Source organism: Salarias fasciatus, chromosome 3 (genome assembly GCF_902148845.1).
Source record: "Salarias fasciatus chromosome 3, fSalaFa1.1, whole genome shotgun sequence".
In the NCBI taxonomy this organism is placed as follows: domain Eukaryota; kingdom Metazoa; phylum Chordata; class Actinopteri; order Blenniiformes; family Blenniidae; genus Salarias; species Salarias fasciatus.
The window spans coordinates 20,545,007-20,570,231 of record NC_043747.1 but is presented as its reverse complement, the minus strand read 5'-3'; the positions used below and the strand labels follow the sequence as shown (position 1 = coordinate 20,570,231).

The 25,225-nt window shown below is 44.4% G+C and overlaps 2 protein-coding genes across 2 annotated transcripts; one reads left to right on the top strand and one right to left on the bottom strand.

Moving 5' to 3' along the window:
• The first annotated feature begins 1,164 nt into the window (after positions 1-1,164).
• Positions 1,165-22,377, top strand: slc7a8a (solute carrier family 7 member 8a). Its single transcript, XM_030088490.1, has 11 exons — positions 1,165-1,911; positions 8,232-8,436; positions 11,735-11,886; positions 15,340-15,465; positions 17,825-17,978; positions 18,078-18,201; positions 18,322-18,425; positions 19,218-19,314; positions 19,404-19,553; positions 19,676-19,853; positions 19,975-22,377. The coding sequence occupies exons 1-11, from the start codon at positions 1,779-1,781 to the stop codon at positions 20,127-20,129; spliced, it is 1,578 nt and encodes a 525-aa protein (XP_029944350.1). The 5' UTR covers positions 1,165-1,778; the 3' UTR covers positions 20,130-22,377.
• Positions 22,378-22,840: 463 nt separating this feature from the next.
• nedd8 (NEDD8 ubiquitin like modifier) lies at positions 22,841-25,207 on the bottom strand. Its single transcript, XM_030088507.1, has 4 exons — positions 25,011-25,207; positions 24,848-24,895; positions 24,688-24,770; positions 22,841-24,507 (listed from the first exon to the last, which is right to left on the bottom strand). Exons 1-4 carry the CDS (start codon positions 25,026-25,028, stop codon positions 24,387-24,389), a joined length of 270 nt encoding a protein of 89 aa, XP_029944367.1. The 5' UTR covers positions 25,029-25,207; the 3' UTR covers positions 22,841-24,386.
• Between the last annotated feature and the right edge of the window lie 18 nt (positions 25,208-25,225).

Sequence of the window (25,225 nt, the reverse complement as noted above, 5' to 3'; positions counted from 1 at the left end):
TTTCAATCTCATTCCATCATGTGTGTTTTGATCAACAGTGATGCTGCTGATCAAACCTGTCTCCAGGTCCTGCGCTGACATGGGAATGTGGGTCAGGAGGTGTAGCTACAGGGCGGAGGCAGCAGTGACAGCATGGACTGGGTTGAACCCGTTTTGTTTTGTGCAGACTGAGCTGCAGATGTGATGTAACTCCTGATTAACGGAGTTCTTCCACTTTCAGACACTTTGCTTTCCTCGTCCTGCGTCCTTGAGCCAAACACTGAACCCCTCCAGCTCCCATACTGATCTGGATGAGAAATAAAGAGAAGCCCCAGCTGGTTTAGAGCCTCTGACCTTGGTGAAAACATGTTTTTGGTTTGCAGATAATGTGAGAATCTCGGCTTCAGTGTGAAAACACTTCTCTTTTTGGGAGGCTTCATTGTTTCATCAGGAATGCGTCATAAAAAAATGAGGAAATTACTTTTATGATGTTGCACAACGTGTTGTGATTTAAAGGGAAACATCCTCTGAGGGAGGAATGGATTACAAATACTTATATTATATTAGCTACCAATTCACAATTTGAATTCATATCTAAACAATAAATTAAATTCTTACATTGAGGAACTCTCAATTACCTAGTATTTGTAAAAGAAAAATGTGACTATTTTATATTTAACACCAGAAAATGTCACTAATATTTTCAAAATACGACTTTGTTCATGAAAATATTTGATGTTTTGATGTTTGAAAAGTAGTTGAAATGAATTCTCTGTAATCTATTACCTCCAGCTCTGAGTATCTGCTGCGTGATCACGCACGGAGGGGTGTGACGTCACCAGATCTAAATTTAGAAGCAGCACTGTGCCGCGCGTTGAATATTAAAAGTGTTCGTACGCGCGCGCGTGCGTGTGTGTGCGCTCCACAGACCGAGATAGGAAGTGACCAGTTTACTGCTGCAGCGGCGTTTTTACGCGTCCCCTCGGCGCGTGAGCGCGCGTCCCAGAGGAGCGCGGAGCCGCGGAGACTGAATGAACAGCTGACGCGCGGCGGAGGCTCGAGGGGAGGGTTCGAATCCGTCTGGAGGAGGACGAAAAACAAGCCGAGAGGAGGGAGAGAGGGAGGGACCGGGGCGGCGCCAATGTACTATATGAAGACCAACATGTATATTTACTGAGATGAAACCTGTGGCGCTCAGGAAACGCAGCGCTCTGACGTTCAAGGCACGCGCTTAAAGAGGACTTTTACGCGTCTGGTCCGCCGCCTGTACCTCGGTTGCGCACGGAGAGGATGCTTTAGAGTGTCCAACTCATACCTGGAACGAGGAACCAGACAAAGCGCTTCTTTTGTTCATAAAGGCAGCTGTTTTTTTTTTCTTCTTATTAATATTAATATTAATATTAATATTAATATTCTGTTCTGGTGAAGAATGCGCTTTTACGCACGAATTCCTGCGTTCTCAAACTGAGTTCTTTTTTTTAAAAAAAGAGAGAACTGAAACACCAGTTCCTGCAGAAAGAGTCCAGGTGCGGGCGGGCTCTGCACTCTGAAAACACTTTTTATTATTGCTTTATGGACTCTTCCTCCTCAGAAGTTGCTGACAGAGAACTTTTATTCGATAAGCGCGGCACGTTTCACTGAACCTGGTGAGTCGCGCGGAGCGACTTGAGGCGCACGGACCAACAGCATCAGGTGTCGCGAGGAAGGAAGGAAGGAAGGAAGGAAGGAAAGAAGGAAGGGAGAGAGACGGGCACGTTTCTGCACAAAAACAGGACAGTACTAAGCTTTTTTTTTTGACGATGACGGACGGAGCGAGACAGCGGAGCAGCGCGTCGGGCTCCTCCAAGGATGCTCCTGCGGCGGAGGAGTCCGGAGGGGGGGTCGCGCTCAAGAAGGAGATCGGGCTGGTGAGCGCCTGCGGAATCATAGTCGGTGAGTGAGGAAGGATGTGCGCCTTTTACAGGTGTCCCGGAAAAGTGTTTGACTTATCGTTTCCGCATCCACTGAGCATGACGGAGTTCGACTGCTTATGGGAACGTTTTAGTTGTTTAATTCCATCAAATCCTGTAGGTTTTGTGACATTTATAGGCTAAAAATTTGACCATTTCGTGGGCTAAGAAGACCCCTTTCACATGTCTTGACTTGTGCTTTGAGTGTATTTGCGCTGTGCAAATAATGGCTCGTTATTTGCGCAAAGATCCGTGATTGCACAGCGTATTTTATCAGTGCAAATCAGCATGCAGTGGTTGCAATCCATCGACCTTGCACATTTCTAGTTTCACACAGAAGGCCTAACCCTCTCCCCAATTAAGGATCTATTTTTTTACAGACACTTTTCTACGAGAATCTTTGTATTTTAACCTTGAACATGATAAAGGTATAAGATTACATGCACATTAATCCCATTAGTTAGTGTTTATGAAAACATATGTTTTCTTTAGTTTCTTTGTGGTAATTCTGGTATCTGACCACTAGGTGTCTCATATTTTTGCTCCAGGCCTTCTTAGATGTAATGTTATACCACTCCTCTCCAAAATGTTTTCAGTCAGGCTTTTAACTCATGATCTGAAATATAGACGTCATAAGATAGTTGTCTTGAATCAGGGTATTCTCAAAGTGTTTGGATTTCCCGGTAACTGAAAGGAAACAATAATTCATATAAAACATGTCAAGTGTTACAATAACCTTGTTGAATCATTCTCTGTAACAATTGATTCTTTTTGTGAAAATAGACATTTTAGACAAAAAAAGCTTTAAATTTTAAATTTATAGGTTACCTTAGCATTGTTTTGCTAGGTCAGCCCACTGAAGATGAAATTGGGCTGTATGGGGCTGAAATAAAATGTGTTTGACCCCTCAGTTTGACTGAGATTTGCTCGGTTCTGCCCTACATAGCACAAATATGAGCCACATAGTGGTCAAATGTCACTTTTATTACCACTAAGGAGCATTGACCTTGCTCACACTTATCTTGATGACTTGCTGTGATAAAAAAACACTGATTGCATTTGAATGATTGAATCATTTACAAAATTGATTAAATTAGATTAGACAATATACAGCTTGCCTGATACTGTAATTGTGGATGTGAGTGAGGGGATGCACAGTGAGAAACCCTCTGAAATAATACAAAACCGCAAAAAGTTGAGCAGGTTCTCACTGAAAGGGCGTTTCCCTTTAAATGTTGATTAGAAAACAAAACTTATTACTCATGAAAGTGTCCAATTCGTGCTGCTCGAACAGAGTAATCTGAGTATTTGTTGGGAGTTTGGAGGCATCGGCATTGCTACTTTATGGGACACACACACACACACACACACACACACACACACACACCTCCCGTCATTTCTCTGTAGTCCAGCCAATAGGGAGTGTGTTGCCAGTGAAGCTTCAGTCCATTCATTGTTTTTTATACCTCACATGACACAGCAGATACAGTCAGATGGGTTTAAAAGGCTCGGCGGCCGCGTGTTAAAGATAGAAGCCGACTTCGATTGGCGGAAGGCTGTTTGACAATTGCATTGTGGGAAATGTAGTTTTTTTGTATTATTTATATTCATCATGATATTTACCAAATAACTGTCAGTTCAGTGAATTCTTCACAATGAAGTTTTATCCTGAACGTCCACAGTGAGAGGTCAAACTCAGTTTTTTGGTCTTTTCAAAATAAGGTAGCTAAGACAGAAGAAAAGTGCAACCCCTAGTGGTCAAGTTAGGAAGTTTTGCGTTTGATAATTTTGATTTATAGAAGATAAATCCTTTTAATGTCAGTCTGTTAATGAGTGTAAGTTAATTTTTAGAGCATGTCTTTAACCAGACGAGTCATTTCCATTCAGAGCAGAAGGCAAACAAGATGACACACTGATCGATACACACTATGGGACGAGGCGTGGGGCAGGTTGTCTGGCTGGAGTGTGTGTGTGTGTGTGTGTGTGTGTGTGTGTGTGTGTGTGTGTGTGTGTGTGTGTCTGTGTGTGTGTGTGTGTGGCCTTCATGCTGACCTTGACTGTACGGAGGAGGACGAAGGGTTTCCACGGTAACGGGAGGACAGAGAGGAAGAAGGGAGGGAGTGAGCGAGGTTTTTCCCCCTGGGGATGGCTGCAAGATGGAGAGAGGAGGAGAGAGGAGGGGAGAGGAGAGGTGTCTTCACTCCCTCTTACAGCCTGACTTTGAGCTCACTTGATACCAATAAGAAGCTAACTTTAATGGCAGCATCACTGTTTTCTCAGCTCAGGTCTCAGTGTTTTCTTCACTACTCTTAAAGAATGTTGAATTTGTGTTGTTGCGTCTTTGAAGCTTGACCAAAGTGGATTTGTGTACAAATATGTCTAATTAAGTCCATACTCAGTTGGTCAAAGCACTTAAATAAAAGGATGGATTAGTGGTGTAAAATTAGAGTTTGAATTATTGCACTGGAATGAAAATACAGGTTCTGTAAAGTAGCACTGACTCTGCACAGGGAAAACATGCAAACTACAGATGGACATGTTACGGTTTGCGCCACAGCGTTAAATCTCCCTCGGCCACACCCTTCATGATGAACAGGCGATGCTGGCAGTGCGGAGCTGCATCTCAGCCCCGGTCAGAGTCCTCAGCTCGGTCACCAGACCGAGTAACTCCTTCATGCTCCGCGTCTCCAGCTCAGGTGACTCGTCTGAGCCTTTTCGCTGTGAACATACCCCGCTGGCTTTCCAAGAAAAAGCCCCAGCACATCAAACGCCTTTTTTTTTTTTTTTTTTTTTTTTTTATGGCTTATTGTACTCACACACACACACACACACACACAGAAATGCACAGAGCCAGTAATTGGGATTAGACGTGAACTTTTGGCCACTCGGAGGAAGGCCCCGCCCTGATAATGCTGTTTTATGAGCTCTGCTGGCTCAGGCCCGTCCAAGACGACCGATTTCATCCCCGTTCAGCGTGCAGCTCGGCTTCGGCCTCGGCGACGCTGCCCTGCAGATTTGCTCTCGGCGGAGCAACGAGAGTCACACGGCGGCGGGCCGCCGCGGCTTGGTGGCTGTTTGAACATGGATTTCACGCCGAGAGGAAAGCCTGATCACACAGGGGCTTTCACAAAGGCAGATTAGTTATATCATAATGCCGCGCACACACGCTGTGAGTGGCAAGCAAACATGAGGCTAACGAAGGCAGAAATCAGTCTGTACAGAGCCACATGAGCGGCAATGAATCAGTGCATTCTTTATATAGTTTCATCCACTAATCCTTGTAGTTCCACAATATTTGCAGTTTTGATTGTGGTTATTTGATCATCAGTCGGCACTGCGTCAATTAAAGTAAAAACGTGTTGAGGGGAATCCGCTCATTTCTGACTGCAGACGTCTTGAAGTGTGATCCGGACGCCCTGGCATTACTGAATTACAATAGTCTCGTCTAGACGTAACGAACGCCTCGGATTAGTTTTCTCAGCGCCGCTCTGAGTCATCGTGTTCCTGATTTCACACGTTCCGGGTTATAAAAAGACGTCCGGCAGACCTGTTCAGCATGCGGGTCAGAAATAGACCCGGGTCTCCACGTATCGCTGGAGAAACTGCTAGAAACAAGCCAGAGAGCAACTTTGGCGAGTCGAGGGGAAGACCTGCCGCCGCCGCCGCCGCCGCCGCCGGTTGACTTCAAAGTGAGAGAGGAGCGGGCGAGCATGAGAGCCACCGAGCCGTCCAATAACAATACAGGATGTCTGAATATCCTGCGCTGACAGAGACCTGCTGAGAGCCGCCAAGACAGGGAATCTGACTCACGTCTCATCCCCCCCCAGCGCTGCTCAGCCGTTTGAGTTTGCATGTTCTCCCTGTGCTTGTCTGAGGCTTCGCAATGAATCACAGCGGGTGGTTTGTTTCGGTCTCTGTCCTAACCTGTGTTGAAAGTGCAAGAGTTACGATAAATAACAAGCGCCGTGATTTTTAATCAGTGCTGAAGACGGACGGCTGGGTTATTGGCCGTTTCCCTTCAGCCTGGTTCCACAAAAAGGATGTAAAACTGCGGAGCAGAGCAGGAAACCTGCGGTTTCCACACGGGTCAGCAGCCTCGCATGCTCTCGTGACGTGCACGCCTCGCCTAAAAAGCAAAAAGCATTTGAAACCCGGCCTGTGCTTTACTGCCTCTTCACCGACGTTTACGTTGCAGAAACATATCAGGAAGGCCGCCAGTGAGATCATGCCGAGTCAGCTGCTGTCTTGTCTCTCCCAGGTGTCAAAGGTCACGCGCTGAAGACCACCTCAGCCATAAAGATGCCAGAATAATCAGCAGAAAGGATAAAAATCTCGCTTTTTCACCTTTTACCTGCAGCTGGAGTTACATAACCTGGACGCTGCACGTGATGCACACATTTTTTTATTTTTTTTTTCAGTCTTCAGTCCAGCACATGGTTTCTGGAGTCTGTTTAGCATTTAGCAAGAGGGCAGAGATGGAGGTTTTGAGGGGGATTGTAGAGAGAGCGGTGTTATCCAGTGCGCGGATACAGCAGGAGTCCAACCACGTGCCTCCGAGGGGCAATTTCTGAACCTCAAAGTAAAACTGCGTTGAAGGCCAGAACGGGCCACATCTGTTTCCAGGCAGAGACGAGAACATGCGCATTGAATTTCTGCTCGTTTACGTCCCGATTCACAGTTTTCTTCTGGATTTTAGTGTGGAAGTTGTTCTGAAACTGAGCAATTTTGGAGCTTTTGGGGAAGGAAATCTGCTGATATGTGAGCAACTGAACAAAACAACACAGTCTGGAAAAAGAAAACTTCTCTAACTGAAGAGCCAGTCAGTCAGCTTTGAAAAACCGAAAGGCGCAGTGACATTTTTGCATTTTCTGGTAAAGTTCATGCTTGAGGGTGTTTGAAAACCCCATTTTTTTCACAGTTTATACAGAGCAAAGACGTTAAGCAATCAAGCATTTGACAAATAAACGGCTATGAAACTGGACAACTTTAGAGAATAGACACAAAATAAACATGCATAACAATAATAATTATTCAAAATGCCAAAAATATGTTTAGACATGAGCCTCGTAGTGCTAAAACATGCAAATAGGGACAAGACGATTCAGACCGAGCTGCTTGGCAGCGTGGAGCTCTTTTTTAAAATGCTGACTCAGAGGGAACAATGTGTTTACGCAGCAGAATAAATCCTTTACGCGGCAGCGATTTTAAGTGCAGTTGCAAAACTTCGGTTGTGTTTTGGGGGACCGTTAATCGTTTTTTAACTTCCTCGCTGCAGTTTGGGGTTCTGTTTTCGCGTTCGTAGCACTACTCTCTGCGTTTTGATCTGGTTTATTAGTAAAGTAGCTTTAATTGAAAATAGTTCTGCTGAAATCTGTGTGTGTGTGTGTGTGTGTGTGTGTGTGTGTGTGTGTGTGTGGGTGGAGCAGAGGCAGCAGGGTGCCTTGATCAGTCTTATCCCTCTGGGAAAATCTCACCCTGAGAATAATTAATCTCTCAAAGCTTGGCGCCGTCGTACATATTTGAAATCTACCCATCTTCTTAGTTGGACTGAGGCTCACACTGTTTTTTTTTTTCCCTTTTATGAGGGTGTCTATAGTTGTTTTACTGGAAGTCATTGTGGCCACAAAGGATCCACACACACACACTCGTTTCATCATTCACACCTTTGACTTTTGTACTGTAAAATGCCACTCAGCCGATCATGCAGAAAGCGGCGGCCCGACCTTTCACCCCGACACTTTCTTTTTATTGGCGCGGTCGGCGCAGTCAGCCGTACGCGATTGGAGGCTCCTGGCCTCCGACCCCGGCCTTATCGGGCCGAAGGGGAAAGTCTTTCATGTGGAGCCTGAACCCGGCCGGGCGACTTTCATCTCCCTGACGCTCATCCGACATGCCAGGGCTTTATTCCCCCTCCTGCGTCCGCGCCGGCTCATCCCTGCTGCCCCCCCCCCCCCCGTGCACCCGTTCACCCGGCCCCCCGTCTCGGGCCGTCTCATAACCGCGCCGAGTCAGCAATATTGCAGGTTTTCCCGCTTTGCCCCGAGGCCGGTCTGCGGCGGTGCTCTTGTGAAAAGGCCGCTTCATAAAACTCGTCTTTCGCCAAGTGATGAGTTTGCTTCTGATAGTGTGTCATAAAGTTTTGGACCGACTCACAAACATCTGACTCAGACGCCGACACCGAGCCAGGAAACCAACCTGACCAACCGTCCGGCTTCATGTGACAAACTCAGGCTCGTATGTTGAAGAATGGACTTTATAAATGTGTGCAGGAACCTGACGCCGCCCTCCGTCTCTCCCCTCCAGGTAACATCATCGGCTCGGGCATCTTCGTCAGTCCCAAGGGGGTGATGGAGAACGCCAGCTCCGTGGGCCTGGCTCTGATCGTGTGGATCATCACCGGCGTCATCACCGCCATCGGGGCGCTGTGCTACGCCGAGCTGGGCGTCACCATCCCCAAGTCGGGAGGGGACTACTCCTACGTCAAGGACATCTTCGGCGGGCTGGCGGGGTGAGAGAGCCGCTCCGGCCTCGCGGAAGTGAGGCTGGAAGTGATCAAAATGAGCGCTGGCGCGCACAGCGGTGCGGTCGCTGCTGAACGCACACATCTGGTTTCCTCCCACAGTGTAAAAAAACCTGCAATTAAAGCTAATTGGCGACTCTAAAATTGGCTGTTTGCCTCACTAGTGAGCGGAATCCATCCCGCCTTCACAAACTCGGCTACAATCAGCTCTAGATCCAAAGTGTGAGACGCCAGACGAGCTTGTTTTATCTCCAACTCTCTGGAGGTCATTGAGGTTCAGGAAACCTTCAGTTGGCTCTCAGGAGTATTTCTCTTTATCAAGCATTTGACCCACTTCCCAAGACAGGGGGGCCTCCCGAATGATTCAGGCTCATTTGACAGGGATTTGGGTGTGCATACCACCGCGTCTGGATCCCCCTGCGTGTCCCGCTTCACGATCTAACTGATGTCGGTAAGACGTTTTGAATGAAAACACAGGAAGAAGACAAATAACCCGGAGGGAAACACCTGAGATGTATGAGAGGATGCATGTAGACGGATCAAAGTGTAGAGGCAGAATGTCACTTGTCTTCGGGGAACTGGAGCTATAAGGTACGACTGCATACAGTAAAAGCTTGGGAACCACTGGAACTTCATTTCCGACTATAACAATATCGTTTGTTGGCGTAGTTTTCACACAGCGTGCCTTCGGCCATACTGTAAACACAGATTAGACCATTGTTTTGATCGTCTATGACATGTATGTGTGTGATAGAGGTATTCTGGGAGAGGAATTCACGCAGACAAAACAGCCAATGATTGTTTTGGTCTCATTGTACGCCGAGTATCAGCACACATCAATGAACTCCTTACCTCTGGACCACTTTGTAGTTGGCGGTCTCAGAGGTTTCCTTGCGTTGGGCCCACGCTGTTTCCCTGTGCCCGCCGTCGAGCACAAACAAACCACATCCAAGGAGCCGTTTGTTTTCTGTCGCCCTGCTCGAGTCGATACGCAAGGAGGCGGAAGTACGGACGTCACCCGGCGAGCTGGTCGAAAAGCATCAGTGCTCGTAAAATATTTTACGTTCAGACTCCCTGAAGGGTCTTTGTTATCACAAACCGATAAGGTATGTGTTACGCCCATATAGTTTCCTGCATAAACGTCGGGAGTGAAGTGAGTACGATGTAAATGTTTGAGAAAAGTCTTCCATCATCAGAGGCTGCTCTGATATTAGTTTACTCTTTGGAAAAACAAATGTCTCATGCCAAATAAGTTAGTACCCTCAACTTCCTGAGCAATTTTTGGTGTTTATCATGCATTTTACAGTGAAGTGAAAGAAGCAAGGGCTTCGGAATGCTATTGAACTGACTCCTCACACCATCTAGTGGAGCAAACCTGAACTGCAAGACCGGACAGATGGTTCAACTTGGAAAACTTCAGTAGATAAACCAGCAGCATGCATTTCATAAATTTAGATGACATCCTGCCTGATGTTTTCACTCATTTAACATCTCACTATATGCAATGTTGATTTATATCAAACGAAAAAAAAATTCATATTTTGCTTTTTACTGAAATGAAACGACAAAATGCAACTAAAAGACTCATGAAAGCTTTCTAAAATCTGCTTTTTTCAGCCTGTAATCCTTTGCCTTCATGCATGAAATGATGACAAATTCAACAATCAAACATCTCATTTGATGTTTTTCATAGAATTATGATGAAATATTTTACTCCAATACAAGCATCTTTGAGAAAAGTACCTCTCAATGCATGATCAATGATTTAAACTATTTTTTAAATCTCTAGCAGAACATCTTGAGAACCTGTTTGTAGCAGTGGGTGAATGGAAGCAGTGAAGAGTACAAAATGTAGGTCACAACAAAGTGAAATCTGGTGCAACATGGAGAAACATTCCTCCATGGCAACTGTTTTACAACCCTGGGTTCGGTGTGTAGCGCTCTGTCAACCTGCGTTTGGATCTCCAGTCGGTGCGTTACAGTCAGGTGGAACGAGGAATGGCCCCACGGCTCATAAGCTTCTGGAGAATTTCATGGAAGGAGCACGTGGCTGCACTCCGCCGAGCCGCACGGCTCTCCTCCGCTGCTCAAACCGCCGGCTTATTATTGTGTTTGTACATCCTGTAACACATCCTGTCGAGGCGTCGCTCTCACCACGCCGTAAAAAAAAAAAAAAAAAAATCAGATTACTGCATTCGCTGCGTGTGTCACAGTGAGAGGTGGCAGCTGGCACATACCGCTGGTTTCTGATGTAAAACTAAATGAATGAAAGATGCTGGGTATTTTATAACGATGTAGGGCAACTTGTTGTTTGTAGTGGTGCTTTGACACATTGGATGAGCTGTCAGCACTGTGTGGGTATGTCTGATGACTGAAGTTAGCTCAGTTAGTGGAGAAAGAGGCTCTATTATCTGGAGGTTTGAGGGAGGAAGATGCTCTATAATCTGAATGAAGATGCTCTACAATCTGGATGTTGATGGGAGGAAGATGATCTATAATCTAGATGTTGGGAGGAAAATGCTCTATAATCTAGATGAAGATTCTCTATGATCTGGATGTTGGTGGGAGGAAGATGCTCTCATCTAGATGTTGGTAGGAGGAAGATGCTCTATAATCTGGGGGTTGGTGAGAGGAGAATGCTCTATAATCTGGATGAAGATGCTCTATAATCTGGATGTTGGTGGGAGGAAGATGATCTATAATCTGGGTGTTGGTGGGAGAAAGATGATCTATAATCTAGATGTTGGGAGGAAAATGCTCTATAATCTGGATGAAGATGCTCTATAATCTGGATGTTGGTGGGAGGAAGATGCTCTCATCTAGATGTTGGTGGGAGGAAGATGCTCTATAATCTGGGGGTTGGTGAGAGGAGAATGCTCTATAATCTGGATGAAGATGCTCTATAATCTGGATGTTGGTGGGAGGAAGATGCTCTATAATCTGGATGAAGATGCTCTATAATCTGGATGTTGGTGGGAGGAAGATGCTCTATAATCTGGATGAAGATGCTGTATAATCTTAATGTTATTGGGAGGAAGATGTTGTATGATATTGATGTTACTGGGAGGATGGTCCCCTATGATCTTGAAATTGGTGCTTTTTAAAAGATTTTATAAAGGGTTAAAAAAAAAAAAACATCTAAACCGCTGAGATAAACCGCCGACGTAGTGTTAATCCCAACTCCTGCAGACTCAGGCTGATGCTCCCGTTACACAGGCAGACCTGGACCGTAACGTGTGTGTCTTCTTTAATGCTTGGCTGTCTCTCGCCGTCTCCCCCGCCTCAGCTTCCTGCGTCTGTGGATCGCCGTGCTGGTCATCTACCCCACCAACCAGGCCGTCATCGCGCTCACCTTCTCCAACTACGTCCTGCAGCCGCTGTTCCCCACCTGCTTCCCGCCGGAGACCGGCCTGCGCGTGCTGGCCGCCATCTGCCTCCGTGAGTAACACAGCACGTCTGCAGTGTGTGTGAGACGCACACTGCTTGGAGTTTAAAGTGTGCGTAAAGAAAGGATGCATCAAAGTGGAGAACTGAAGAAGTGTGTGTGTGTTTTCATGCTGGCATACACAGCTCACACACACTGGTCAAATACTGCAGGCAGCCTTCAGGCAGACGGGTCGGCGCATTAACAGAGGACCGGGTTGTTTTTTTGTGTGTGTGTGTGTGTGTCGCCACACACGTCCGAGTCCGTCGGATAATCGGCCCACGCCAAAGGTCACCCAGCGGGGTCCACGGACCACGGCTTTATCAAAGATCCTGCAAAAACTGCAGAGCAGCGACTTTAAGACGTGATCGCACTCGCACAACAGCTCATCACCTCCACATTCAGTAATCTGTGTGGTTTTTTTACTGTAAAAAAAGACTTTATTTCTATCTTTTTTGTGTTCAGAAAGAAGCGATTGAATCCTAATTTTCAGCAACCATTCCAGTTTTTTTGTTCTAAAATACATTCCAAGCATAAAATGTGTACTGGATTGTACTCAAATCCTGTAGTTACAAAAGAAACTTCCGTTCACTTTCACTTTTAAGCATTCATTTCATTGTAATTGTGTAAAATCCAAGCGATGTAGCGCAAGAATGTTGTTCAAGTAGATTTTCCAGTTTTTCCTATCTTAAAGGAGAAAGTGGAACAAAAAAAAAACTGACTTCCAAGTACTTTAACTCAATTACAAGTAAAGGTAGCCACTGAAAATGAACTTCAGTAAAAATAGCTGTGTTGCTCAAAGTTGGAATTTGATTTAACCATCTAAAACATCGACATGAACTAAATAAACTGCAAGATGACAAATGCAAGTAGAAGCCAAATAGGAATTTTCTCTGTTAAAGAACTTATTAGCTAAAAACATGCAGATCAGAAGGTTGAAGGATTAAAACTGCGGAATGTGTTCAGAAGTTGTGATTAAAGGAATTGGAGTAGCTAATATCATGTATGTTTCACCTAGTTTTTAGTGAATTACTTCCTTACAGACTGCAGCTGTGGAGAAAACGATGAGCAGACAGATATAAATCAGAAGAAGTGAAACTAATGTGTAATTTCTTAAATAATTTATGCATTTCAAACCACATTTCCAACGCCAATAAGACTTTAGTCTGAATAGAAACTAGTTTTAAAGTTGGAAGGTCGGTCAGACAATCACGAGTTTACAGTAAAGGGGGAAGCACTGCAAGTTTTAGAGATTTTTCCCTTGAGCTTCTTGTGCCAGAGGGGGGAAAGGTTGCATTTACTTGCATGCAAATCAGGTTGAAAGTGAAGCAGCGGCAAAATACTGTGAAATAAAATGTTTGTCCAAAAAGTGATGACACCTGTGCCTGATACCTGATACGAGCCAATAAGCGTTAGCTTGAGAAATCGGGACGGTTATTTGCCGAGTTAAACCAGCTGAAACCATCTCTGCTCGTCGTGTTTGTGACACATTGACCTACATTCACAAACACCCTGAAGACAAACATGCTCGGTTTAGGGAAATACGAGCCGGCAGATCTTTTATGGCCCGACCGGTTTGCGCCTTCGCTCGACTTCTGGAGACACACCTGCAGACACCGTTCCCTCCCGTTTTTCTGCCGTTGTTGCCGAGTGGAGAAACCTAATGAGACGTTGGTAAATTCTTACGCAATCCTCATTCTTGGAAGCCGGCTGCAGGACTATATCTGACTCTATGATTAGGCCCACTTGCGATTACCTAAATTTGTCCCTTGCAGAATATTATATAATCGCGTGCAGGTTTTCAGCTCGCTCGGTTAGCCCACTAATTTGTCGTTAAGCAGATTTGGTTACATTTGGACGGGACGCCTCCGGCCGCAGGGCTGACCGGTCGCGTCCGGCTGCTGCCGGGCCAAAGGTTTTTCAAGGTGTACCGTTTCACAAACATGCACGGGGCAGTCCGGCGCTCTGGTGCAGATGTCAGGGAGGGGGGGGGGCCAGGTCACGGCTGTCGTGTTCTCTGGAGAGCGTAAGGCGGCGAGTTTCAACACACACACACACACACTTGCACATTAAAGAGATATTTTGTATACTCAGCTTACAGACAGCTGAGCGGCCCCCACGGCTCCCAGGCCATCCTCGGACATTTATTCACAGACGGAGGAGGAGGAGATGTATGTGCAGCATGTTGTTGATGTAAAGCAGTCCACAGGTGCTCCGTTAAACAAACACATCAGTTCAGATTTATAGAATCTGGAGGGATTTGATGTCGATGCATCCTGTCACTCAGTCTCTTCAATTCCAATGGTGAATTTCCATCTCATCTGATTTTGCCTCATGTTAAATAAGAATTTCTGGCAAAATGCTTGACTTAATTCCTTCAATTACAGCATAAAAACGACAAAAAAAAAAAATCCTGCAACAGTCTTTTCCCAGAATGGATGTTTCCCCTTTAATCAACAGTGAGGAGGAACTATGATAAAAAGAAAAAAAATAAGTGAAGGAATCATGTCCATGTCTGTGATTGTGTCTTAAAGTCTTTGGTCTTACAGTGTGAGGGGTTTGAGAACTGAGAATTTCACAACTCACTGCTCTGCCAGAAATGAAAACCAATGGTTAGTAGAATCCTAAAACGCCGCCGTCCCTGCGTCGCACTGCGAGTGCACGCCGGTTCATCTCCTCCCCTGGTTCCCCCGCCGCAGCCGGTCCGATCGGAGTTATTTAACTTCACAAACCGAACCGTGCGGAGTCAGGCGGGCCCGTTACTTAACGCCCCCCCGCCGGCCTGAACCCGGCGGCCCGCAGCAATCAGCTCAAGCACTAAGAGGAAGTGAGTTCAACGGGAATTAAAACCTGGAGTGGTTTTTGAGAGGAGAACTTTGCACCGTCGCTGGAGTGTTCTTTAACTCCGCTGCTTCTCCTTGGATTTATCTTTGCGTATCTGCATCAAATCCCGTCATTGATCAGCTGTTATCTCTTCAACGTGCTGCGATATCAGCGACAGCACGGGAGCCTTAGTGTCACGATGCAGCGGAGAGGTCAAAGGCCGTTCAGACGCGTGATGGCCGCCGAGTTCACGCCATCTTACATCCAGAGGAACTCGAAGCCTGAGTGTTTGTGTGGCTTCATTCCAAAAACAAACAGCAGCACCAACTCCTGGCTCTACAGACCAACTACATCGGTTCCAAAACGCTGACGTGTAAACGCAAAACTTTTTTGAAGCAAAAACGTTGCAGTCACTCACTGCAGGTACTCTAACAAATTTACAACCATATAATCTGAATATGAAGGTTCAACAAGGTTCGGCTGGTTATTAACAGCTAACGATTATGAAATAAATTAGATAGTAAAGCGTTTAAAGTCAACAAATCGGCTCATAAAATCCAGATAATGACAGTGGACTGACCCGATCAGCAGAAATGCGTCGGAGGTTTTTGATGTTTGTTTTCTAACGCCGTCTTTCTCCCCAGTGCTGCTCACCTGGGTGAACTGCTCCAGCGTGCGGTGGGCCACCAGGGTCCAGGACGTCTTCACCGCCGGAAAGCTGCTGGCCCTCGCCCTCATCATCATCATGGGCATCGTGCAGATCTGCAAAGGTAAAAAAAAAAAACCTCCTCAGTTCACACACTGGAACACTTGGAAACCCACTCAAATGCGGTTTATATGCCAGAGAAGTGAAAGCTGCACTGTATTTATTACGTTATGATCAACGATAACGTATCTGATAACCGCACTCTTAAACGGTAAAGATAAATTATACTCTGATCCTGGAAATGTCCCCGACACACACAGCTGGGACGCCTTCAGGGGACGTTAGAGGGACTTCACAGGGTTCAGCAAGTTGCTGGGGCCCCTTTTTTTCAGTTAAAATACACAACGCAGCGGGCCTGCAGGGGCGGGGGGTTTGCAGCTCAAACACGGCCGAGGGTCAGTTATTGTAGGGGCCACAGAGACAAAAGCCCCTGAAACAACAGAAGAGGGATTTCTGTGCAGGCGTTTGAAGACGATGACGAGTTCGATGGAGGATTTCACGTCATGTGTGAATTTTAGTCAAACGAGAGAGAGAAGATTCTTTTTGAGCTGGCAGGAATTCATGGGAAAAAAGTGATGTAAATAAAATACAAAATACAAAATAAGTTTCTGTAAGCCACCAACAGGTGACAGCTGCAAGTTAAGGGTGTAGCTTCAATTCAAGGCCCTGCTTTCACTTCAGAAGAGTTTCGAATTCCCACCACAGCATTTTCAAATCAATCCCTTTTTACACGGAAACGCTGACTTTTTTCAAAAACTTGCGTTCTTGGTAGCTCTGAGCACGGCTGTCAAGTGAACAGACACCTAAAACAGCCAAGATTCACTTGAAATGGGGTTAAAAATAATAGCATTTTTTGGCTTTGATGTCGTTTTTCCCCCAAAAAATATGACAACATTTTCTAAAGACACTTTCAGGAAAGTTGTATCTCTGATCGCTCATTCAATTTACTTAACATTAGATTAAAAGAAAAAAAAGTAGAACATAGAAGTATCATTCATACTCATTTTCCACAGTGATGGGAACAGTTATTGAATAAAGTGCCGTGTCATATTTATTTATTTAAGCGTCAGTTTACTCTTGATTCGTGAGAGCAGCACTGTTTTGCTCTGATTCACACAGACAGTCCATGATGTATTTGTGTTAGTTGTGCCGGAGAAGCAGCTTCCAGTCTGCGTGTGACGCCTCGGCGAGGAAATCCCATCCTGCTCACACAATCTGAGACGTAAAAATGCTTCAACTTTATTTATCACGTAACAACAAGTGAAAACAAACTGCACTGCGGGGGTTGGAACAAATTCCAGCAGTGAGTCACTTCGGAGAGGCTTCGCAGACCGATTAAAATTTGTTTTCGAGGAGTTAATGGGTTTCAGATGGGTTTCCCCACAACAAACCCAAAGTTTAGTGGAAACCGGTTTGTTTACCGCCACAGAAAAAAAAAAACAAGGTCTGCACAGTGAAGCCAACAGATCGGACAGAGATACTGAAAATGTGCTTTCAAAAATGTTCTATCATATGTGAGCCCCCTAGAGCCTGACCTGCTCGAAGTTTGCACATATAAAAAGATGCACAAGCTTGACGTTGTGCAGTCACATGTGCAGAAGCTGACAGGAAGCCGAGGACTGCATCTGACAGAAGTACAAAGTAGCACACACCGTCAATAAAGGGCTTTACACCGGGAGGTGTTCATGCTAACAGAAGCATGAAATTGGATTTATTTGATCTAGAAATGCTTACATTGCTGCTCAGCTTTTAGAAGGGATGCTGCCATTCCTGTGGTGAAATGCATTTCCCCAGCTGGCCCCTCGCGACTTTAATTTTCTAACTTTGTTATTCTATTTATTGCACCTTAATCTTTGTTGTTGTGACCGATCAGCTCGATGACATATTCACATTTGTTTGATAACTTTCATTTTGTGTTAGAGGTGACTCAACACTCCACTTGATGTTACTATTTGAAGACCACTAAAGGAAAATCTGTGTGAGGATGAAATTTAGATCTGATCAAAGTCCTGTTTACACCACGTTTTCAGGTGAAAAGCAAAAAACTTTCTTTATATTTTGGGTATTATTGACAAGACAACAGTGCTCGGAGCCACTGAAAACTTTTTTGAAAACATTTAGATTCCGTCTCTGTGGGAACGTGGGAAAATGTTGGAAGACGTTCCTGAAACGCTGCTGCTCATCTCAGCAAAACAGATGGAAAATGAAGTTTCCCTCCAGGGTGTCATGACTCCCAGTCCATATTCTCCAGGGACACTTATAGAGTTCAGTCACCCAGAATAGCAATCCAGCTTGCACAAACAAACAGCGCCCTCTAGTGGCTCATCATGAAAACTGCATCATTTTCAATCTGTTTCTTTTTTTGCTGCATGAACTCAAAACTTTTCTGAAACTGATGCGTCTGAAATATTCCCTTCCTGCAGGAGAGTACTACTGGCTGGAGCCCGCCAACGCCTTCGAGCCCTTCCAGGACTACGACGTGGGTTTGATAGCTTTAGCCTTTCTACAGGGCTCCTTCGCCTACGGAGGGTGGAACTTCCTCAACTACGTCACGGAGGAGCTGGTGGATCCTTATGTGTAAGACTCTCAGACTCTTAGATACAAGAAGTCCGCTTTACTGTTTCAGTTGCTCATTATACTGATTTAATGCTCCTCTGTCTGCTTCGCTGCCTTCAGGAACCTCCCGCGTGCCATCTTCATCTCCATCCCCCTCGTGACCTTCGTCTACGTCTTCGCCAACATCGCCTACGTGACGGCCATGAGCCCTCAGGAGCTGCTGGCCTCCAACGCCGTGGCCGTGGTGAGTCCGCCCGTCGGTCCGGGGTCTCCCTCTCTGCTGATACGACTACGGTCGTGATAGAACATGATCTAACCATGACCGAGCCTCCCTCTAACCTCCATCTTTCCTTCACCCGTCCAGACGTTCGGGGAGAAGCTGCTGGGGGTCATGGCGTGGATCATGCCCATCTCCGTGGCGCTCTCCACCTTCGGGGGAGTCAACGGTTCCCTCTTCACGTCCTCAAGGTCAGTCGGATCGATGTGACACTTTCCACCAAGTCCTTTTTAACCATTTAGACTCTTCTATTAGCAGTTGTACATGTATATTTTTTCTCATTTTTAAGTTTATGTTTTTTTTTTTTAGAAACTTATATTATTTTTAAGCTCTTTTGGCTGTTTTTCCCCATTTTTGTTGTTTTGTTTTTAAGTCCTTCTGAAAATGACTGATGCGAAAATACGATTAGAAGACAAAATGTTTATTTTTATGTCATTTTCTGAAAGCTTCAGGGAGCCACAGGTTGTACTGTCATTCACATGGTCGCAAAAAACCAAAAATCATGCAGGTTCATATTATAATATGTACAAAAACAGGATCTGCAGGAAGCAGATTTAAAATCCTTAAACAGTAGTTTAGTTTTTTTTTCTTTTAAATAAATTAAAGATTACTACGTTTTTGGTTTATTAAAATACACTACTAGCCTACATTTTACCATCGAATATTCAAAAACTGACCTCCTTTCACAGGTTTTTGTGAAACAGACCCCCTTAAAATCCTAAAATCAGATTAAAAAACTAAGACTTGGGCTGTACTTGGGCTATTATATGAAGGAAGCAGCTTTTTTGTGAGATGTGAATTTGCTGATTGTATAGAACTGTTCTCAAAAAGTTCATGCTGCTACTTTTTCATTTCCTCTTCAGGCGTCCTCATTTTAACTTCTAGATAAAACTTAAGCAGATGATGCCGATGTTGTGTATCATGTTTATTGATTTATTCATTGCTTTGCTGACCGTCGTTACCGTCCTCCTCCTCCCTGGCAGGTTGTTCTTTGCTGGAGCCAGAGAGGGCCATTTGCCCAGTCTGCTGGCCATGATCCACGTAAAACGCTGCACTCCCATCCCGGCTCTGCTCTTTACTGTAAGCCCCCGTCCTCTTACACACACACGCATTTACCTCCTTCACACACAAACCGTCCTGACGTCGGTGCGCCTGGTCTCGCCCCTCAGTGCCTGTCCACGCTGCTCATGCTGTGCACCAGTGACATGTACACACTCATCAACTACGTGGGCTTCATCAACTACCTCTTCTATGGAGTGACCGTCGCCGGGCAGATCGTGCTGCGGTATAAACAGCCCGACATCCACCGGCCAATCAAGGTGAGCGCCCATTAACTCTCATGTGAGTGATGGAGTTCCTCAGGGTTCTGTGTTGGGACCCTTGAAATTAGAAATTTACTCAGTCCCAACTTAAATTATGTTCCTTCCTCTTGCTCTCACAGATCAGCCTGATCTGGCCCGTCATTTACCTCATCTTCTGGGCCTTCCTGCTCATCTTCTCCCTCTACTCCGAGCCCATCGTGTGCGGCATCGGCCTGGCCATCATGCTCACCGGCGTGCCCGTCTACTTCCTGGGGGTCTACTGGGAGAACAAGCCTCAGTGCATCAACGCCTTCGTCAGTAAGTCAACCTGATCAATTCCATTGCAACGTTGCTCCAAGTCGCAGAAAATGCAACTTTTGTCAACCGGATGCTTCAGAACCGTTCCAGCCTGACCTCCGTCCCTCCTTCCTCCCTCCAGATAAAATGACGTACCTGGGCCAGAAGCTGTGTGTGGTCGTCTATCCGGCCGAGAGCAAAGACAGCGACGGCGGGGAAGAAGGCGAGGAAATGACGGAGGCCCGGTCTCCTCTGTCCAAGGCGGACGGAGACAACCACAAGTCAGCAGACTGCTAAGGCGCACCTTTTTTTTGTTTTTTTGTTTTTTGTTTTATTTTTTTTTACTCCCACCCTCTCGATCACACACACACTTGGGTACACACACCTGCACAGAACATGCAAGAAGTGGACTGACTCGCGTTCCTCCCACACTTTCTGTTTTTCAGGTTTAAGTTTCATATCAATCAATATTTTTATTTTATTTTTTTTCCAATTTCAAATCCATCAAGAGGTGTTTAACGTCACGCAGCCTCGGCGGTTTCCGTCTGAGGCCCATCAGAAGTGCAATAAAGACCGGTCATCAGCTCCGAGCTCCTCCATCCGTTCAGAGACACACAGAGACTCTTTCTCCACTGTGATGGCGAACACTCCGCTCCTCCTTTTTTTTTTTAATTTCTTTTTCAACACACCAAAGCTGCATTTTTGATCGTCGAAAATCAAGACTGAGATCAAGTCATGTGCTGAAGTACACTAATGTGGAGAAGATGACCGTGATTCTGAAATGTTGCTCTTTTTTTGTAATTGTGATAATTGCTGGTATTATCTGCCTTTGTTTTTTTATTAATTTTTTTTAGTCTTAATATTTTAATTTTTAGCCGTGTAGACACTTTCTTTTCTAACAACATTCATCCGGTCCTCCCCCCCGATACACCTTTTTACTTTTATTTTTTTACTCTTGATAAATGTGTAACATCTGGAAGCTGTTGTGAGATTTTGTGACGTGTGTCGGTGAATGTGCGCAGTGTTATTATTTTTTTTAATTCATTGCCTTAATTGCAGTGTATTCTGTGTGTCTGACGACCGGCTTCACACTTTTATCCAAACTAAAACAAAAAAAACTGACACTGCCTCGCTGTTAATGGCTGCAATCCAGCACGGACTGGAAACAAAAGAAAATCTGCAGTTTTAACCTCCATATTTGTACTGTTTGGTATGTAAAAAAACCCCAAAACCGACTCATGTGAATGCTTTTGAAACCGGGTTCTTTCTTCCTTTTTTAAGATCTTGATTGTCTTTCTATTTTTTTTTTTTTTTTTTTGTACTTTGTCATTTAAATCAAGGGTGTCAAACACATGTATTTTAGTTCTGGGGTCACATACAGCCAAGATTGTGCCATAATGACCTTTAAATTCATGATGAAAATGTCTGTTTTCTGAAAAACCTGACAAAAAAACTTCTCATTAAGCTGTTTTAGTAGTTCTGTTTTAACAAACTCCTCCTGACAACTACTCTTAAGAAATTTCTTTAAAAAAAAAATCTATGTTTTCTTTCCTTGTTGGTTTTATAGTCTGGATTAGCACCTCCTACCGGCCAGTTTTGGCCCACGGACCTCATGTTGGACACCCCTGGTTTAAGCCGTTCTTTTTGCTTTACTTAGGACAGTGGTTTTCAAAGTGTGGGGCAGCTCACTGGATCCCTTTTGCCTGCCTTCCTCTCTTTCATCCTCCAGGAGAAAATCGTGTTCAAACGGAAACTAAAACTGTCAATTATAGAAATTAGAACCAGAAAACACGCAAAGACTTGACTGGAAATTTCAAATTGAACGAGCACATAAAGACTTTTTGTTGCCTTTTTTTGCCCAACTGCCTTTAATCATATTTTATCAGATGAAAAACATAAGGAACTGTGTTTTAGGCACAAAAAAGTGTAAATAATTACAAAATATGTGCACTTTGTCGGCTTTTCCCCCCAGAATAATTTATATTTTAGAAGGAAACATAATCAAAAGATAAATATTTTAGCACAGATTTCACAATAAGTGCAATACAGATGAATTTAAAGGAGGATATAGTCTTCAGTGCCAAAACAAGGAGTTTCCTGATGTTTCGTTGCCTGTTCGGTTTCGTCCTCCCACACTTAGGAAACCCGCTGATTTAGTGCCTAGAAGCAAGCTTTACATCAAAAGACAACGTTTCTTTATTCTTTGAGTCACCCAGAAGGCATCTCAGTGCAATAACACGAAACTCCCGGAAGGATGATCCACCTGTATAAGCTGTCTTCAGTTTTTATAATCTATCAGTGTCTCAGGGCAACCTGCATCCTTCACACACACACTCACTCACACACACACGCCTCAGGAGCTGAAGGGGTACAGGGTGTCTGGAATGTCTTCACAGCAGCGCGGTTATTTGTGTCTTTACAGCCAAAGCAGATACATCCTGACGGGTCTGTTCATCGTCTCTTTAGTGAATAAAAAAAACAACCACTGTTTCAGTTTCTACACCGAGGCCTCGTTTGTATTAAAATAAAGAAATAACTGCCTTGTTGTTGTGGTGCAATCATTTCAAAGAATGTGATTAAAGTTTTATTGCGGTCATGAGAAAACATCTGCGGTTTCTTCCTTTTTTTTTTTTTTTTTTTAAAGGCTTATATGAAATTTCATCGTGAATTAATGAGGAATTCTCCACGAAATGCTGGAACTATTTGTGGCAAACCAGTCACATGTATGGAATATCTTCACAATGCACTCATTTCATGTGCATCATCTTCAATTCCGGCTCCATCTTCAACTAACAAGACAGAATAAGACTTGAATCTCAAAACTTAAATCTATTTTTGTGTTTTCAAATGTAAATGTACATATTGGTGGTGCGTGTTTGATAAAGAATAAAGGAAAAGTACATGTGAAGGAAGCGGTTTGAAGCATTTTTGACTGGTTTCTATCCTGGGTTTGAGGTCTTCTCCCTCCACCGTGACCCCGTTTGGACGAACAGAGCAGAAACGAGGCGTTTCCAGAATTTAGGTTTATTATACTGACAGATTTAAGCAGAAGTCAGTTTCACACACGTCTCCACGCATCGAGAGGAGCCTTTACACTTTCAGTACTCCTGATTCAGACAGATAATTAACATACAAACGAGCAATCAACAGTTTGACATTGTGGGAAATACAATCGAAACTCGCATGAAGGAGCAGCCAGTGTTTTGAACACTGGGTTTCTGATGGGATATACGAGAGCAAAAATGAATAAAAACAGCTCCTGTTGCTGTCCTGTGCAGCTCAGCTCACCAGAAGATTCCACAGGATTTCTACATTAGTGATTTCAGAGCCTATGAGGAAAACTGAGTCACTTCAACCACGTCTAAACCTCAATATTCTGTAATTACAGCAGGAAACCTGAACATAATCTAATAAAACGAGGAATTCTAATGTTTTCCAGTGGTCAGAAGAGTTTAGTCTCGTAGAGAGGGTGATGTTTATTGCGGCTCGTCCCTGGATGAGACCTTTAGTTGCTCATTTTTGAAAGATTTAAAATGTCATCATTTTGTAAACCCTAAATGACCCATTTATTAACGTAAATGTGGTCTACAACAAAATGCATCACATGCCGACAGCCTGAGAGGAAGATTCCAGTGTCAATTTAGTTCATTTGAGGGGAAAGAGAGACCAGTTTTATATTTCTAAAATGATTAAATAACACTGATGGAACAAAACTTGTAGATTATGTGTTAAGACATATCAGATCTCTAAAATTAAAATCATCTAAGCAGCTCAAGAGTTAAAAAGAAGATCCCAAATCTTGAAGAAGTTTTTCAGGTCGGTTATCAGTTCGAACATCAGCAGAACACAGAAGACTTCTGTTTTAGTCGAACTCACTGTGGCGTGAAAAGATCAAGTCCTGCCTGCAGTGTTCGTGACTCTCTGTTTGAAGCTGCGAGCGACTACGATTTAACTGCTGCCCACATCTTCATGGGATTAATTTTTGACTGGGTTTTTAGACAAAGGCATCATGTATATGTTTGACTCAACTCCAGGGGAAGAAATGTGTGTGATATGATAGTCTGAATTTCCCAAAATGTGAAACTACTCTTTTATTGTCCTCAAACAAAAACTTTAATACACAAAAACAGCCTCTTCTGATATTTAAACTGTGTTGATTGGAGCAATAAAATGCAAGAAGCCAAAAATAATAATAATAATAAAAAATCCATGTTAGTTTGTGTAGGAACGATTTTGGAGGTCGGTTTTCCCAGAAGCAGCACAAAGCCGTGGTTATCTCCCTGTTCAGATCAGAAGAAGACATATAAACTCAGCCTGCAGGGACACACAGAAGATTTCTTCTGCAGTCAAACTAGTTGTGACTTAAAAATGTAATCTGAAGCCAGCGCAGAATGACCAGGCGGAGTGTTGGAGGTAAGTACCACCCGGAGTGAGCTTCTCTTTGACCGAATTATCACCTTTCAGATGATTCAGCTACCGTCGGCCGTGTTTCTCAAAATAAGCATCGCGACAGCTAAGGCATGGTTTTATTTGTTTGGGAGTTTGTAGCGATAGCTACAACGCAGCCTTGGCGCTTGTGGGGCAGTGGAGCAAACATCCTCCTCTCAGGGCCAGCACCAGGTGCAAAACAGAGCCTCCCTGGATTTTATAATCTGCTGCTGTCTTCTCGTCGTTCCTGGAAACAGAGGAGGACAGAAGAGATCACTCCTTCTACACTGGATTCACATGAAAAGGCCAACTTGTTCATCAGCGTGCATAAAAATACAAGTTAAAGGAGATCAAGTATGTTGGTTTCTGCAGACGACACCTGCCTGGCTTCATCATTCATTCAACATAAAGAAAAATAAGATCTCACATCTGTTTCCCACTGTAGATGAGCCTCTGCTGCTGTGGAGGGATCCCCTCTTTCTCCTCCACCCTCTCCTTGATGCGCTCCACCTGTTTTCACACCAGCCACTATTAAAACACACCGCGTTTCAAATCTGACACAAACACAGCCGTCCGTCGCCTTTTACCTTATCTGTGGGCTCGATGTCGATCTCTATCTCTTTGCCAGTCAGAGTCTGTGATAAAAAAAAAAAAAAAAAAAACATTTTGATCAGTTTGATTTTCTGCAAATCAGAACAACATGCATTTTAAATGATTTATTTGTCTTAGTCGAAGGTGTTTGAGTCTTACCTTCACTTTAATCAGCATCTTTACTGGCTTGTTGGAGGAAAAAACACCGCGGCGGGTTCAGAAATGAAAGGTTGAGTTGTTGAATGTATATTTCGACTGCTAAAATCTTGCAAATGTCGCAATTTGGGGAATATTTCGGCGAATAACTTGTTATTTCTTCACTTCCACAGATTCAATGGGTGTTTCCTGTTGTTCACTCTATTTCTTACCGCCTG